Raw genomic sequence first — 18,421 nt, 5'->3', positions numbered from 1 at the left:
GGGCTTCTTTTGGGCTTCTTTATTCCGCTCTCGGCAGAATGAGACCTTGACTTTTATTATCGCATGGTAGGTTATAAATGGCGTTAACGAAAACGAGGGAAGGGGAAAAAAGTTTGTTTGTCGCTCGCATTCGCTGCCGTGTTTAAATAGCTGTTTGGATCACGTCCAAAAGCATCTCTTCAGTAAAGCGCTAAGTTGTTATGAAACGGACAACAATAACTAACATAAGACCTGATTCAGACGCCGAACTTTTCATGAGCCGAACTTAATTCGAATTTGGACCGACCCAAATTAACAAAAGTACGCCTGTTGATTCAAAGGCCGTTCTTTTTGGCCGTTCCAAATACAGTTCCAGTAAAACCAATCACATTACTTGCAAAATACATTATAATAGTTTATGCATTAAGATCGGCGCATGAAAAGTACGACGTCTGAATCAAAGCCGTTCCAAAGGCTTTCCAGAGGCGAAATTCTCGGCCAAGTCAGGCGGGAAGAATGGGTGAGCCGTTCCAAATTGAAATAGCCGTTCCAAATTGATTCAGACGCCGATCTTTTCATGTACTTAATTCAAGAAATTAGGTTCGGCTCATGAAAAGATCGGCGTCTGAACTGGGCCTAAGTCGCACCTACCATTAGAATGCCGCCAGTAAACAGTAGAATTCGTTTTAAATATATGACAGTTTTCGCTTCGCGCTCAATTAAAAGAAGCAAGGAGTGCCATAATACGCGCGTCAGCAAAAACTAGTAGACATGTTTTTAAAAGTATATTTCAACAAGGATTGTTGACTGTTATCCATTCAAAGAAGAAAAGTCTCACCTTCTTTATAAAATGCCACAACACAACATTGCAAGAGAATTGCCTTCGTAAACACCGAGTTTCCTCTTGAAGATGATGATAGAAGGTTTATTAAAAGTATTCAAAAATGGCACCCAAGTGGTGAAATACATGTGAATTTACAAGTATACTTTAAATATTTAAAAAATACGAAAATCTTACATTTGACTTTAAAATTAAGAGTCTAAAGGGACTGGGAATTACAAGAATCGGCAGTTACATACCAATGAAAAACGCTTAGGTTTGCTTGACTACAAGAACTGGGCGTTAGACGCCATTGTTGGGAAGAAAGATTTTTTAAATCTCTCGGTCCGGCATTTAAAGAGTGATACATGGTTTTTGTTGCGCAACTCATAAACGTGGCAATCGGCGCGCTTTGGTGGAATAAGGTGGTACAGCCGTGACCCAGGCACACAGATACCGCCCCAAACTTTCTTGCAGAGTTCGTCTCTTCTCACATTTAGGCGAGTGGAGTTTGCAGCCACAATGGCGTCTTTGTAGCTCAGCGCCGGAAATAATATACGCAGAGCTCTTTTCTGAACTCTTTCGATCATGTCCTTGAGGTAAATTGGTAGGCTAGTAGACCAAGTGACGCAGGCGTATTCGAGGACCGATCGTACCAAGGCATAAAATATGTTAATAAGGTCTTCGGGTGGAATTCCGGACCGCTTGAGCACTCTTAAGATGTAAAGACGTTTTGAGGCTTTGGAGACAATCTCACGCACGTGCTCATTCCACCCAAGAGTGTCGCTGATAGTGACTCCAAGGACCTTGTGTGAGGAGACCCGTTCTAAGGGACGTCCGTTGACGCACAAAGGGCCAAGATCTGGCCGTGTTCTGGGCGAACTAATCACAAGTTCCTTGCACTTGTTTGGGTTGAGGTTCATATTATTGCGCGACGACCACTGTGCAATGGCGTCAAGGTCTTTCTGAAGGGACGATGTGCCGCCTGATGGGATGGCCTCGGATATTGTTAGGTCGTCTACATATTTCCAGTGGCTCGATAGTAATGGAGTTTCAATCGCGAGATCGTTAATCATCAGGAGGAACAGGATGGGGCCAAGCTTAGTGCCCTGCGGGACTCCAGCGTGCACGGGCAACCAAGGGGATATAATGTTCTTAATCTTAACAGCTTGGCGACGGCCATAAAGAAAACTGCAAATCCACCGGATAATAAAACCACGGACCCCAAGGTGGATGAGTTTATTGACTAAGATAGTGTGGTCAATATGGTCAAAAGCCTTACTAAAATCCAGGAAGCAGGCCCTTAAGCACATACCTGGTTTGTCAATAGAGGACAACCAGTTGTGCATCATATCCAACAAGTTTGGGGCGTGAGAGAGTCAACTGATGGTGAGTCTCCGTCTACTTCTAAATCACTGAACCAACGGTGTGAACACGCCCACCTCCCAAAAGCGCTTATTGCCGACTGAGGAAAGCGACGCATCGGGATCCTTTTCTTTTCAACGCACAGCGGGTTTAGTTGGTTCATTGAAAGCGGATTCCAGTGAACGGAGCCATGGTCCGAAGACCCTAATTGCGCGCTGACAATTGGTTCGCTATAGTATTCACTAAAATCCGTTAAAATAAGGTCTAGTATGCTATTGCCCCGAGTGGGCCTCATAACTACTTGTTTTAGGTTATGATTGGCTAACATGTCTGAGATGTCCTGGGTGTTAAAATCGCCTAATAACACTACGCCACAGTCTGGATAAGAAGTCTTTACGGAGTCTAGTGTTTCTATGATGTACATTGTGTGATCTCGCTGCACTTGCGCAGAGGCCACAGGAAAATACACCACCCCACATATAATACCAGATAGTGGGCGTGGTAGACGATGAGGGCGTAACCATAGCCACAAACACTCGTGTTCCGGAGACTCCAAGTCAGATCTACGCTTGAAAGGTATCTCTGAAGACACGAACGCGCACACGCCACCCCCTATTCGGTTGTGGCGGTCACGTCTCGCGATGTTGTAACCTGGAATGGTAAGGATGTTATTATCGATGTAGTCATGCAGCCAAGTCTCCGTAATAATTGCAATATCCATGTGAAACGTTAAAAGCTGGGCAGTCAACTCGTCCAGTTTGTCCCTGACCGATCGAGCATTTGCCATGTAGAAACTTGGGAAGCACGTGCAGGAAAATAAATAACAACACACACAAGTGAAGGTGAACTTTTATTGAGACGTTGGCGAATTGACCAGTAGGACGTTGGCGAATCGACATAGGACGTTGGCGAATCAACCTAACACGTTGGCGAACGAGACTTTGGCGAAATAACTCGTTGGCGAAACGACCGGATACCGTTCGAACCAGTAAAGTCGTCACGTGAGTACCAAAGAATTTCCACATGGGGCCTAGGTGGGGTTTATCAATTCTAAAGCCTGTGTGGACACCACAAGAGCTATTTAAGGGAAGTGATAACCTTTCGGTTATTATTCCATTGGGAAAGACATCTCGAAAATGAAAGTTGCTGAAAGAGCACTAACCCGCCGAGATTTGTGGCCTCCCCCCAGGGGTACACACTGACGACATCCAAAGTGGATCCTGGCCAATCAGGTGGAGACTATTCATCCAGGGGATTCTCCAGGCGAATGAATTTGCTTCCGCCAGTTTGGCGCATTTGTTACGGCCAACCATACCAGCAACGCTGTATCCTGTTTTAGAAAGGAATACTTTTATCTGCAATGGCTAATAATTCTCCTTTCCGCGGAGATGATGTAGCTCGGCAAGAACATAATGGCTTTGGACCACTTTCCGAGCTTCGTGGAAATACCGCTACGATCACATCAGCCATCGTGGTTGTGATAAGTAGCGCGACGCTTTTGTTAGCAGTGACGTGGAACGAAATGAGGGAAGGGATTCGTTTCCTGGTGTTTACAGTAGCTTTTCTTACCTTAAGTGTCGTTCTTGGAGAAATAGTACGAAGATTGTGCTTGGTGTCTGAAGAAATTAAACATAAACACGCGAGATATCGAGGAGACTGGAAGGCTGTTCTCAAGACAACTTTCACTTTCGGCAATGTCGAGTGTATTTTAGGTGTCGCTACCGTGTCCACTCTGATGCTGTGTTATCAGTTGTATGCTTATCGCGAGGTTTTCTTTCGTCCAGATTTTGCCATCTTGTTTTTGTTGAATTGTCTCGTGGTTCCGCAATTATCGTTCCTAGTGGGTCTACGACAGCTCTCTCCTGTAGAAACATCGGATTTGAACGAAAAAGAAAACAAGAATGTGGCTGATGGGCTGGCTTGGAGCTACTACTTTGGTTATCTGAGGCTGGTGCTGCCAAGACTGGAACTACGGATATCAGAATCGGAGTACTTTCGTCATAAAATAACAGACAGGAAGCTTTTCATCCTACTGCCAAAAACGTGCTTCACTTGTGATGACATTGAACAGGCTGATTCAAGGGTGAAATGGGTCGGCAATCTCCCAGAGAGTAAAATTAACAGGGGAGGAATTAAGGAGAGAAGTTACAAACATGCAGTACACGAAATAGTGATGCCCTTCCCAGACGGGACGGAGGAAAAGTACCACTTTATCGTGGAGTATGCCACGCCTCTAATGTCCTTGTATGATATGTCTAGGTTTACAGACGCACAATTAACCGGTTCAGAGCGGGATCATCAGGTATAGTACAGTGTCTAGCATCTGAACGCTTGAATATGCTTTGTCATTTGGTTTTAACGGTGAAAGAGCTCAGCCCCAAAAACATTTTAATTTCTTCTTCTGCTTATTAATTTGAAGACAGGCGCACAGCAGATTTGTTTTTTAAATATTATTAGCGCAGTCATATAATTGTGTTATTGAATTTGGCTCAATCTGAATCTTTGTCTCGTCGTTACTTTTCACATAGGTGGTGTTGTTCATCCGAAAACTGACAGAAATTCTGGGGAAGAGTGAAGAATGTAAAGGAAGGTATGAATTGATTCCATTTTCTGGAGATGAAGACAAAAACAAGATTGCAGACATCCTGGTTGCTTTGCATAATAATGCCAACATAATGGTGGATGAAGAAGCTGAAGTTAGCATACCAACACAGTGACTATTGTGAACAAAACTATGTTTATTTACCTTTATAAAGTAAAGAAGTTCTCTTGTTTTTTAAAATTTATGCATTTCACTTGTACTCAAGCACATTATTAATTCGTGCTGAGAAAATTAGTTCTAAAGCCTGCATCTTATAAGTCGTGACTGATAAATGGTTTGTTTAAAAACAGACCAGCCTAATAAAGTGGACTAATTTCCACAACAACTAAGTAGACATATATCTTGTGACATATTGCTCATGGTGAATAACTTGCTTTCATATAATGTTTGATTAGTTTGTTGCTTTTGCTTTTAATTTTTTGTTAGAGTGCCAAACTATTGTGCGGGAGGTTGAGGGTTCAAGCCCCCGCCCGACCAACACTCAGGGTCTTAAAATAACTGAGGAGAATGTGCTACCTTTCTATAATATCAAGAAATGGATAGATATTCTAGTCTTCTCGGATATGGACGAATAAACCGTAGGCCCCGTCTCCTGCAGGGTTAGGGGTAGGAGACGTTAATTTGCCACGCACGAGATCACCGTGTGGTAGATGTCCTCCCCTGGGGTGGGGTGGGTGGGTGTGAGGGCCATAGGTTAGAAAACTGTAAAAGGTTATTGTGCTTCCCTCCTTAAAAAATAAAGTTCAGTTAAGTTAAGTTATGATCCACTACTAAATATAACTCCAAGTTGTTTTATTGTCATTTAGGAGAGAGAGGGGGGAAAGGGGTCATTATTGATAAAGGAGCAAGTTTTTTTTAGTTTTATGGATGGTGAAAAATACAAAATCAAAATTAAAACCCTGTAGACTTAAGACTTTTTACTTTCCTTGATATGTGAAACTTAAAGTTGTTTATCTGATATTTGAATCATTTCTACTTTTTTGGTGTGCATGAAATGTGTGCAGGATCCCCTATCCCTTTACCCCCTCCCCCCCTCTTAGGTGTAGAAGACAGGTGATGCTAGACAAATTATAAGTATTTAAACCCTGTCAATCTCAATATCTCATTATTAATTCTCTTTACTTTCTGCATTACACTTCTAATGAAGTCAATTTACAGAATTTGGTATTGGATCATATAATAATATTCCTTGATTGATCTGGTTCTTTTATTCTCATCACTTGTCTACTTGATATTGCACTGATACTGTAAGGAGAAATTCTGCCTTGGTCACTCATGATGGGGGCGAACCTTTTAACTCCCATGATCTGATTGTTTATTCTCCCTTGTGCCAGTTACACATTTCCATGTAAATTCGTTGGGAGAATTTGGTGGTAGATCAGGAGAACTACTTCTACATGATAACTTTGAGGAGGGGGGTGAATAGGCTAACGGATCGACGGATTCTGAGAATTATTTTGCCCGGATTTCGGATTTAGAGCAAAATTTTAACGGATTTGCGGATTCTGAAATTGCAACGGTTGCGGTTTTGTCAATTTTTTAGGTCCGGATTTTGGATTTTGCTTGTGAGGAATTTCGGATTGTGGATCTGAACGATCGTCAGAAATGCGTTGTTTTCTGAGTATGTGTATTTTTTTGTCACGGACGAGACTCTCTGCATGTCACGCATCAGGGAAACAGTAACGCACTGGGACGTCTGATGTGTTCGCGCCCTTATCCCCCGGGGGGGACTCCCATATTAAACAAGCGGGGATGCTCGTCGTCTCGCTTAGGAGTGTAAATTTTGGATCTTGGTCTCGCTTAGGGTGTTCCAGGCAAAGCGCCAGTATTTTAAGCCACCAAGGTCTCGTTTAGGGTTCCGCGAAGAAATACAGAATTGCGCGAAGAGAAACAGAAGTAAAATTTTCTTTTTAACTTGTTTTGTTTACCGTATTACCTCAACATTAACAAGTTTTCTATTTTACCAAGTGCCAAGGAGACAATGCATGAACATGAGCGGTCTCTTTTAGGGGTCAAAATTTGCTTGAGCCACGCCCAGATGGTCTCCTTTAGGGGTTAAATTTAAAATTTCCGACGAGCATACACGTTTGTTTCATATGGGAATCCCCCCGGGCCTTATCCGTGACACTATACCCCACCGATTGCAATTCGCTCGATGGGAAAGCCATTGCCGAGCTAACACACAACAGCTCAAGGTGTGTTTTCACCTTTTTACGAGGCAAGTAGCGAACGGATTCGGATTTAACAATTTTTTTTAACGGACTGACGGATTTGGTCATCAAATCGTAGCGGATCGGCGGATTTGCATACCCCTATTCCTCCCCCTCTGAGTATTTTCATTACCAGTTTGCTGAATAATGTTTGATTATTAAAGGAAGAAGTTACAGGTTTATCACTTCTTGTCCCTCTTCTATCTCATCAGCTGTTGATATGAAAAACTATGATGTGTGCAGTGGTATTTATTACTGGTAAAACAAGTTTTAAAGGCATACCTTCCCTTGAAGTTCTAAAACTTGCTGAGGTTTTATTTTTTCGCCAATTGTCTGAAGTCCTTCACTGCCGTGTGGACCACTCAGATTAGACCATGCATTTGTGGTGACCCCAACATTCCTTGCGTGACAGTTCTAAAATTAACATTATTGCATAATCATATGACATTTTGGTCTTAGAGGGGGATTAAGCAATTCCCCCAGGTTAAACGTGTGGTCTTTGAAGCAAGCTGTTGTTGTTTAGGGTGTTCTGTGGTTATGAGAATAAAGAAAATTAGTTCGTATTAGTGTTCGTCTATTCTGAACGCCAAATATTAATTGACTGGTTGCAGATTGGCAACTGCCATGAATTGAAAGAGGAAATCTCACACCCCAGTCATCAAACAGCAGTAATTTTCAGAGATTTTTGAGATAATTTCTGTGGAGTGAAGTCAACTGTCCTCCCTCCCAACAAAATGAAATGATTGGAATTTTTTAACGGGATGTTGATAACTTAACAAAGTATTAAATCTTCAAGCACACATATATATTTTCCTGTCATACGTTCTCTAAGTCATTTGTAAATTCTTGGAATACAGTATTTTCGTTTTATGCAGATTATCTTTACAAAATTTCCAGTCTTTTTTTTCTGAATCAAAACATTAACTGGCAACCTGGCTCAGTCTTCATCCAGACTCAAGGTCTTAAAATAACTGAGGAGAATGTGCTAGTACCTTTCTATAATATCAAGGAATAGATAGACATTCCTTTCATCTCGGATAAGGACGAATAAACCGTAGGTCCCGTCTCCTGCATCTATTAATTAATTAGTTTGGTTAGGCAGGGGACGTTAAAGAACCCACCCACGAGATTACATTTACAGTGATGTGGTCTCGCCTGGTTACTGGGGATTGGGGGGGAGGCGACATCATCACAAGTTTTCTTCCATTGATTGTAAACGACTGACGCAGTCCGGCCAAAGTCCTCTGAAAAGAATACGTTTTTCGTTGTGATATGCATTTGATCATATCCATATGTTAATTTGCGCGATAGAAATTTTTATTATTAACTGGTTATAGAAGCATTATTTTAAGAGAAATGAATAAAGGGTCAAGCTTCTAATGAAACTGTGGTGCGGCGTCGGTGGGAGTAACAAGGTAATTGGGATTTTACCAACTGAGTTGATAATGAAAATTGGCCTCCGTAAAGATTTTTAAAAGCTGACGTTTCGAGCGTTGGCCATTCGTCAGAGCGAATGTACGAAGAGCCAACGCCCAAAAAGTCAGCTTTTGCAACTCTTCACGGTGGCCAATTTACATCATCAACCCAGTTGATAAACCCTAATTATTTTTTTAGAGATCTCGGTTTTCGCGTGTAATTCAACTCGAAGTCCCTCGTCAGGTAATGATTTTTCCCATAGAATCACAGGGCACCATGGCTTTGGTTAAATTGTTTGTTACATGACCCAGAAGAAAGCAAAAATGTTATCGATCCAGAGAAAGCTGATAGATTATTCAAAGCGCAATTTTTCTAAAAAAAAAACGTTTTCCATTTCGTTTTTCATTTGCGTGGGAAAGATCTTTCGAAACTGAAAGTTGCTGCAAAAGCAGTTTTAAACTTTCCCCAAGGGGTACACGCCGACGACATTCTGGCGACCGTGTGGCCAATCAGAGCTAGAGTATTCATCTAGGGGATTCCCCCCTAATCAAATGTTCTGCACTCCCCAGATCGGCGCATGTCATTGTGACCATCTTCACAAGTAAAAGAAATTCTGCGAAAGGAAAGAAAACTTTTATCCGTAATGGCTGATAACGCTCATCTTCGAGGAACTGGCGTAGTTCAGCAAGAAAATAATGGCTTTGGACCACTTTCCAAGCGCCGCGGGAATACTGCTACGGTTACTTCAGCAATCGTGTTTGTGATTAGCGGCGCGTTACTCTTGTTGGCAGTTCGAAAGGAAAAAGCAACGAGCGAAGGGATTCACTTCCTTGTGTTTACAGCAGCCTTGCTCACGTTAAGTTTCGTTCTCGGAGAGCTTGTACGAAGATTCTGCCTGGTTTCTGAAGAGTTAAAACACAGGCACGCAAGATATCAAGGAAACTGGAAGGGGGTTCTTAAGACAACTTTCACCTTCGATAATGCCGGAAGTATTTTAGTCGTTGCTATCTCTTCCGCTCTGACATTGTGTTTTGTGTTGTATGAACAATACGAAGCTTTCTCTGGTCCAGGTTACCCCATCTTGTTTTTCCTGAACTGTCTCGTGGTTCCGCAGTTGTCGTTCCTTGTGGGCCTGCGTCAGCTGTCTCCTGTAGAGACGTCGGATTTGAACGAAAAAGAAAACAAGAATGTGGCCGATGGGCTGGCTTGGAGCTATTACTTTGGTTATCTGAAGCTGGTGCTGCCAAGGCTTGGAGATCGTATCGCCGAATCAGATACATATCGTCATAAGATAACAGTCGAAAAACTTTTCATCTTACTTCCAAAAACGTGCTATACATTTGATGCAATAACTAAAGCAGATCCCAGGGTAAAATGGGCAGGTAAACTCCCCGCGAGTAAAATTAACAGGGCTGGAATTTTGGAGAGAAGTTACCAGCATGCGGTACACCGCATAGAGATGCCCCTCCCAGATGGAACAGTGGAAGAGTACCACTTCGTCTTGGAGTATGCTACGCCTCTCATGTCCCTGTATGAAATGTCAGATCATGCTAAGGCCCCTTTGACTGGTCCAGAGCGTGATCATCAGGTGAACTAGCCTTATCCGTTGTGTGATTTTAAATTCATGATAACACGTCTGATATTTTTTCTTTCATTTCTTTTCGAGGTTAATTTTCCATGTGATTTTTAATTCATTTTTTCTTGAGCTGATGCTTGCATGCACCCACTGAATTTATTCTTCCTTGTAACCTAGGTGGTGTTATTCATCCGAAAGCTGAGGGAAATTCTGGATGACTCAGAGGAATGCAGAGGAAAGTATGAATTGGTACCAATTTCAGGAAATGACACAAACAAGATTGCAGATGTGCTCGTGGGAATGCATGGTGCAGCCAGCATAGATTTAGAAGACGAGACTGATGAGCAAACTAAGCAATAGAGTAGATATGTAACCATGCAGCAGTGGATCCAGATCTTGAGCCAAGGATCATGAGATAAGGTGGGGGGGGGGGGCTGTTTTTGTTTCTGTTTGTTCACCTGCTGGCTTTTCTTCCATCTGTGTTTATTATTTTATCAAAATAAGGGGAGACCAGAGCCCCCCTTGCCCCTCCCTAGATCCACCACTGGTAACTGCTGCTCCAAAACAACAATATGGACCATAAAGAAACTCTGTCACACAGTATACTGCATGCATAGAGCTGTTCTTTGATGTTAGGAAACATGTTGTCAGGGGTATTTTATCTTGATCTTAAAGGGGAGAGAAGTTCTTTGCTGAAAAGGACACCGGATGTTCATTAGAAATTTTGATTCAATTAACTTATGGATCAAACTTTATTTCAAGCATAAAAGATTGCACTTGATGTAAAATAATGGTTGTGAGGATGTAAAAATAATGTTTTTTCGAGGCACTATTAAGGAATGGTCGTGATCAGGTTTCATGCAGGAATTAGAAAAAAAAATTTCATTTCACAAATCACAAATTTAGAAGGGGAAAACTATAAATCTAGATTTACCATTCCTTTCTTCAAAATTCACATGTCACATGAATCAAGTTTTAAACTTTTTGGCATCTTCTTTAGAAAGTTGAATTTAATTGAAACATTTTGTTATGTGCATTATCCCAATAGGCAGCAGCTGAAAATGTCACTTTTTGTTATTGTGTGAACTTTGAGAGAGGCTTGAATTATTTGATTACTTAAACTTTGTGAAATACTTTCATTGATGGTGGTTACATAATTGAACTCTTCTTGATATTTATAAATCCCTCATGGCACCTTTTATAACATATATGCATTAACTTCTTGGAGAACTGCATCTAAGACCTTGTTAAATAGTATTCTTGTCTCACAAAAACGCGTACTCCGTCTTATCCACTTTGCCCCAGTAAGGGAGCATGCAATACCCTTTTTTTTAAAAGCAAAACTTCTTCCACTAGAATTCCGATATTATGAAAAAATTGCTAATCTAATGAATGACATTAATACTACTTCTGCACCAAGTAATATTTCGAATTTGTTTCTAAAATTTCCAGCGTTCACTCTTACGGCACACATTCATCAACTTTTGAGCATTTTTATACTAAAAAATCTGCGCTTAATGTTCAAAGTAAGGCTTTTTCACGTATTGGCATTAAAATCTGGAATGGGATATCAACTAGTCTTAAAAACTTATCCAAGAACTCTTTTAAAAAATCCATTAGAACAAAATTGAAGTTCTAGAAACTGAAAACTCCTATGTTGAAATAGATACTCTAATTAATAAGATGAAAGTTAACTTCTAACTGTAATTATGTTTAGTCTGTAGTCGACTCCTAGAAAGGTCAAATAGATACTTAAATTAATACTTGATGAAAGGTTAATTTCTAACTGTAATTTGTTTAGTCGCTAGTCTCTTTCTAAGTCTGTAGTTTTCCTTTTTCTGCTCTCATGTTGTAATTGTATGTGAATATTATTATGTAAAATTGAGTAAAATTACTTTTCAATTGTCTGGCTTGCTGCAACTAGCTCTTCGCTATTTGCAAGCCAGCATAGTAATAACCACCTGATATTTACTTGGAAATAAAAACTTGGAACTTGGAACATACTCTTATTCTGTTTAAGTATATATCTGTATCCGTCATATCTGTAGGCATATTCTTGTATTAAATATTTTCTTTGGTACTGAGAAGGAGAATACACATTCAAATTTCTTAGTTTGGCCATCATTTCCTTTATTCTCGTGGTCTTTATAATGAATCAGAATGATTCAACCGTAGTACTATAAGGAAAAATTAGATACTGATAACTCTTGGGATTTAAAGAAGTAAAAATAAAACTTGCCACAAAGCACCTTGGTGTCCACTTTGACTGTGTGGTCAGATAATCATATTAGTATACCAGAGCCCAGTTGTTTGAAGGCCAATTAGTGCTAAACCAAGGATGAATTTTAATGTGGGTTTCTTTATTTTATGTTCAAAAGCCTATTTGGGATTATTTTTCCCTATTCTTTTGCAGCATCCAATTATCAACTTGTAGACAAAAAGAATTCTACTGAAGTTTCTTTTAAAGTTTTCAGATCTTAAATCAGTTTCCACACTAACCCTGGGTTAACTTGACCCTGCTAATTGAACCATACCAGTACATTAAGTTTGAAAAAAGTTAATCAGCAACTTTGGTGTTTCTTTAAAGGAGAGTCTCACCAATGAATATTCAAACTTTGCTGCAGGTTTAATATTTTTCTTTGTTTCAAGCCAGAAGTTTTTTCAATTGTAAAGTTAAGCTAACCCAGATTGTATAATGGATTTAAGTCAAAGTTACAAATAAGTAACAGCAAAGAAAGAAGAAAACTCAGAGTAGGGCTTACTGGTCAAGTGGCTTTTATAATTGTAAAATTGGTTTGAGAGAAGGCATAGGGGAATGCCCTCTAAATCCCGCAAGAGCAGAAAGTAATTTTTTTTCTTTGCAGAATATGTTGACAGAAATATCCCTATCCCCACCCAGAAGATTTTGTTTGAAATATCCTTCCCCCTTGATTCCCCCATCCCTTGAAAGAGGTTTCATTCCTAGTGACCCTCAAAGGATGAGCAGGGAAATTTCCAGGAGTCACAAACAGTGGACAGGTTTTAAGTCTAACTTTATTCTGTGGCAGTTCAAGTCCCCTGATGGGAAGATCTCAAGGTTACCTTGGGCCAGTGATGTTCCACTGTGTAAGCTCGACAGGGAAGGAATAATGGAGCTAATTCCAGAAATAAGCTGCACACCAGGAATGTCAAGATCCCAACCCACTAAGAGTGACACATTTAGCAGTACGTTTTCAGTCTTTATAATACCCCTGTATGATATCTTGTCTCTCCATGAAGGTGCTGACCCTTCCTCTAAAGAGAAAATTGATCAGATAAACAAACTAATTCCCTTCTTGGCAAGCATTATGAAATCTGCTTCTTCCTTGTGATTAAGTGAATGCTTAGTTTTGATGAGCCAAACGTTTTCCACTTGACGAGGTTTATTGATTCAGAATTCAAATCGGTAGTTATTGAAAAAACAATCTCAACCTCAATGTTACTACTAAACGCTATCTGTCAATAATCGTGATAGCACTTCTTTTATCCACTACTTTTCTAATGGGAAAGACAACTCCAAACTGAAAGTTGCTGAGAGAGCAGTAACCCGCTGTGCACACACTGACGACATCACGATGTGGCTCTTAACCAATCGGGTTTAGAGTATTCATCTAGGGAGTTCCCCAAGTAAATTTTGCGTATTTCTTGTTACCAACTACGCGATTAACATTTAACTAGCCTAGTTCTAGCTTTTTAGAAAGATCTAGTTTTAGTTTCATCTTTTTATGATGTCAAACGATTCACAATCGGAGAAGAGGACGGCTAAATGGACAGGCAGTGGAACCCCAATTGCTGAAGGAGAGGAAAGCAGTTCCCCAAGTGCCCACCAGACTAGGCAAAAAGCCACGGCTGCCGACGATGATGACGACCAACAAATTACAGACCTTGAGCAGGAATTGGCCGAGTTAGACTTGGAGGAACAGCGGAAAGCAAAGAAAAAACGTATAGCCTCTCTCCAGCGACAGATAGAAGAGAAACGGAACAAGTTGGCTACGGGTGAGATACCAGAGTAAGCTAGCTACAGTAGTCCGTCCTATCTGAGTAATGAAACTTTCAAACCGTTTCCAGTGCTTAAGTACGACGGCAAGTTTCACCTCTTACAGGTGACGTATTATTATCCTTGGAGTTTTGACTCAAAACACTTCCTCTTCATTATTTTAGAACCGTATGTTTACCAAACCCTCCCCTACTGTCAGGTCTCCTAACTGTACACAGCCCTGGTGCCCTATTCGTACCCCACTAGTGACGGGCGTACTATTTGCCGCAACTTTAATTAACAGTTCAAAGTAGGGCAGGTATGCATCTATGCATTTTCCCGCGTAGGTTTCAGTCATCTTGCGCAATGTTCACCGCACCAGCACACTTAATCGGCCACGTAAAATTTACTTCAAAGTATTAATCCTCTCTCCAGTAGAAATATCGGATTTGAACGAAAAAGAAAACAAGAATGTGGTCAATGTGGCTGATGGGCTGGCTTGGAGCTACTACTCTGGTTATCTGAAGCTTGTGCTGCCAAGACTGGAACAAAGGATATCAGAATCGGAGAAGTTTCGTCATAAAATAACGGACAAGAAGCTTTACATTCTACTGCCAAAATCGTGTTTCACTTGTGATGACATTGAACATGCGGATTCCAGAGTGAAATGGGCCGGTAATCTCCCAGAGAGTAAAATCAACAGGGGAGGAATTAAGGAAAGAAGTTACAAACATGCGGTACACGAAATAGTGATGCCGCCCTTCCCAGATGGGACAGGGGAAAAGTACCACTTTATCGTGGAGTATGCCACGCCTCTGATGACCTTGTATGATATGTCTAAGTTTGCAGACGCTCAATTAACCGATCCAGAGCGGGATCACCAGGTAGATAGCAGTGTCCAGTATCTGACCACTGTAATATGCTTCGTAATTTCATTTTTACAGCGAAAGAGCTCAACCCCACAAACATTTTGATTGTTTCTTCAACTTATCATTTATCTGAAGACAGTTTGCCAAGATCATTTTTGTCTCTTCATGTCTAGAATAATCCTTGCATACACTGAGGCACTCATATTACAAAGTCTTTATAAATTTTCCCACTTGTTTCTCATGTAAATTTCGCCAACTGGGATTTTTCAGTGAGGGGGAAAGGCTTGAGTAAAACACGTGAAAAATGTGATCTCTTTCGCACAAATGTTTTGTGTTTTTCAAGTAGTTTGTTCCTGAAGCCTTCATGTGGAAAACTTGCATTACCAGTACACCTGTGCATCATGCAGAGCCTGAATGCCAATAGGATAAAGGGCCTGCAATCACAGAGCAAATAGAATCCGTGTTATAAATCACAGAACACATCAAATCCTGAGACAAAATCATGATATACACCTTCATTTGGTGATGTGCCATTTTCTCCTACTACATTTAATTCCATCCAAATATTAGCTGCACAGTCATACAATCATGTTATTGAATTTGGCTTAATCTGGTTCTTTGTCTCTTGTTACTTGTCACTTAGGTGTTGTTGTTCATGCAAAAACTGACCGAGCTTCTGGAGAAGAGTAAAGACTGCAAAGGACAGTATGACTGCAGAGGGAAGTATGAATTAGTTTCATTTGATGAAGAGGAAGATAAGATTGCAGACATCCTGATTGCTCGGCATAATAATGCCAACAAGGTGGGTGAAGAATCTGAAGAATTGAGCATACCAGTGCAGTGACTGATTTGAACAACACTATGCTAATTAAATGTGGAGGGACTCTGTAAAATAACACAATCAAAAATTTAAATTGTTGCAATGTGAAGATAAGAGCAGTGAATACTCTTTTCAATCAAATAGCTCACAAAAAACAGGAAGGAATTTCTTGTTTTAATTTTATGTATTTTAGGTCATGAGGCAGAAGAAAAATATCAACTTATTATTAGTTTGATCTAAAACCAAATTCTCAAACTAAAATCTTACAAAATGTATTGCAGACAGAGTGGAGAATTGATATATTTGTGTTTAGAGTGGAAGGGTTTATTTACCTTTAAGTAAAACATTTCTCTCTTTTTTCTTAATTAATGCATTTTACTTATAGTTGAGCACAATATTCATTTCTTTTGAGAAAATTAGTTTTAAAGCCTGCATCTTATAAATTGTGACTGATAAATGGCTTGTTCAAAAACAGACCAGCCTAACAAAGTGGACTATTTGCATGACAACTAAGTAGACATATATCTTAATGTGACTTAAATAAATCACAATGAACTACTCGCTTTCATATATTTGCTTTGTTTGTTGCTTTTGCTTTTAATCTTTTTCTGTGATGTACTACTAAACATAATTCCAAGTTGTTTTATTGTAACTTAGGTAAGGGGTGTAGGGGTCATTACATAATACAGAAGTAAGTGTTTTTAAGTGTTATGGCCAGTGAAAATGATACAAAATTAAAACCCTGTAGACTGTGAATTTTTGCCCTCCTTAATATGTGAACCTTCAAGTTGCTTGTCTGATTTTTTTGATGCACTATTTTTAATTTTTTTGATGTGCATGAAATGTGTGCAGAACCCTTCGTCCTTTTACCCCCCCTGAAGTCAATTCAGAGAATTTGGTATTGGATCATTTAATTATTCCTTGATTGATCTGTTTCTTTTATTCTCAGTACTTGTCTGCTTGATATTGCACTGATATTGTAAGGAGAAATTCTGCCTTGGTCACTCATGATAGAGGTCAACCCTTTAACTCACAAGATCTGATTGTTTATTCTCCCTTGTGCCTGTTACACATTTCCATTCATTCATTCATTTTTAATTGCACTATTTTGAGAGGTTACAGTAGAGATTGCTATATATTACAAAAGTCAGAATATATAAGAACAGTAAATTGTATGAATAATCTAAAGTAAAATGTGCACAGTGACCAAAGGAGCATAAGCTTTCGAGTTGGCCACTGTCACGTGTAATTAACTGGTGTATCTGAACATTTACACAAGACTTACTTTACTTTAATTCTACATTTACACTAACCAAGGTATTTATACACTATTAATATTGTAAACAAAGAGAAAAGAGAAATAAGTAAATAAATAAATAAAAATTAAGTTAAAAGAAGGAAAAGGAAAAAAAAATGAGAAATAAAAAGAATGAGGCGATTAATGCTAATTATGTAGGGTAAAGAAAGTGAAGTAAGATTTGTTGTTTAATTACTACAGTTTAGGAGCAAGAGAACTGAGTTATTTTATCTAGCATCAAACCATTAGTGAATTCAACTTTGACCAACCAAGAGATGACGCTTCCATCCTTTTTTAAAGGAAGTAAAAGAGAGACGCTTAATTTCAAGCAGCACAGATTCCCATATCTTGGGTCCAGCATACTTGAAAGACATTTTGCCAGAATTAGTTGATATTTGCATTCTAAAAAAATTGAATTTATTTGTGAATCTTGTATTATATCTATGTATGCTAGATGCTGGGGTTAGGACATCAGAGATGATATCTGGAATGCTATCAGCTTTATTCACAATTTTATGTATAAGGCAACACATTTTGAGTTTATATATATTTTCTAGTTTAAGAATTTCTAAGAGTTTATAGTATGGATCAGGACACTCCCTAGTATGTGCAAAGAAGATTCTTTGGAGGCATTTGTTCTGATTAACTTGGAGGTAATTCAATTTAGTTTTATAAGCACAACCCCATACTATTATACTTAACAAATGGTAAACACCACAGCGTACACTATTGAGTTATGGATGCACGCGGGAGGTTGCTAAGCACGAAAGAAGCGTAAGAGTCGCTCGAGGCAATAGCCAAGAGCGACTCTAGCTTCTTGAGTCGCTTATTGTGCTTAGTTTTGATTGATTTAAATATAGCATTAGTTATCCCGAGCTTGTTGAATAATTTTTGCTTCTTTTGGGTCATTTGTCTCATTGGTGCGTGTTTATTAGCAATTGATTTAAGTAGATCATTTGTTTTAGCTGTTATTTCATGCAAATCATTATTACATTCACTAAATTAGTTGGGAGAATTTGGTTTCAGATCAAGATAACCTCTACATGATAACTTTGAGTATTCTCATTACCCGTTTGCTGGATAATGTTTGATTATTAAAGGGAGAAGTTACAGGTTTATCACCTCTTGTCCCCCTTCTGTCTCATCAGCTGTTAAGATGAAAAACTATGATGTGTGCAATGGTATTTATTACTGGTAAACAAGTTTTAAAAGTACCTTCCCTTAAAGTTCTAAAACTTGCTGAGGTTTTAATTTTTTCATTAATTGTCTGAAGTCCTTCACTGCCGTATGGACCACTCAAATTAGCACTCAGATTAGACCATGCATTTGTGGTGGGTTACCCCAGCATTCCTTGCGTGACAGTTCTAGAGCATTATTGCAGGATCATATGACATTTTGGTCTTAGAGGGGGATTAAGCAATTCCCCAAGGTTAAACATGTGGTCTTTGAAGCAAGCTGTTGTTGTTTAGGGTG

At 39.6% G+C, this 18,421-nt stretch overlaps 3 protein-coding genes across 4 annotated transcripts; all 3 read left to right on the top strand.

Moving 5' to 3' along the window:
* The first annotated feature begins 3,428 nt into the window (after nt 1-3,428).
* Nucleotides 3,429-5,982, top strand: LOC111325159 (stimulator of interferon genes protein 1-like). The gene is made up of 2 exons (XM_022928900.2): nt 3,429-4,466; nt 4,693-5,982. The coding sequence occupies exons 1-2, from the start codon at nt 3,525-3,527 to the stop codon at nt 4,879-4,881; spliced, it is 1,131 nt and encodes a 376-aa protein (XP_022784635.1). The 5' UTR covers nt 3,429-3,524; the 3' UTR covers nt 4,882-5,982.
* A 2,975-nt stretch (nt 5,983-8,957) lies between these two features.
* Nucleotides 8,958-12,216, top strand: LOC111325160 (stimulator of interferon genes protein 2-like). Its single transcript, XM_022928901.2, has 2 exons — nt 8,958-9,980; nt 10,146-12,216. Exons 1-2 carry the CDS (start codon nt 9,036-9,038, stop codon nt 10,326-10,328), a joined length of 1,128 nt encoding a protein of 375 aa, XP_022784636.2. The 5' UTR covers nt 8,958-9,035; the 3' UTR covers nt 10,329-12,216.
* A 1,299-nt stretch (nt 12,217-13,515) lies between these two features.
* Nucleotides 13,516-18,066, top strand: LOC111325163 (stimulator of interferon genes protein 5-like). Of its 2 annotated transcripts, none has more exons than XM_022928906.2 (3): nt 13,516-13,982; nt 14,401-14,846; nt 15,475-18,066. In XM_022928906.2, the coding sequence occupies exons 1-3, from the start codon at nt 13,712-13,714 to the stop codon at nt 15,673-15,675; spliced, it is 918 nt and encodes a 305-aa protein (XP_022784641.1). In that variant the 5' UTR covers nt 13,516-13,711; the 3' UTR covers nt 15,676-18,066. The 2 variants fall into 2 exon arrangements, with proteins under 2 accessions (XP_022784641.1, XP_022784640.1); XM_022928905.2 differs by having other exon boundaries at nt 13,518-13,982; nt 14,398-14,846.
* Nucleotides 18,067-18,421: the final 355 nt, after the last annotated feature.

Source organism: Stylophora pistillata, chromosome 1 (assembly GCF_964205215.1).
Source record: "Stylophora pistillata chromosome 1, jaStyPist1.2, whole genome shotgun sequence".
Taxonomy (NCBI): Eukaryota; Metazoa; Cnidaria; class Anthozoa; order Scleractinia; family Pocilloporidae; genus Stylophora; species Stylophora pistillata.
Note: the sequence above shows the minus strand (reverse complement) of the source record. Positions and strands in the feature narration are given on the sequence as shown.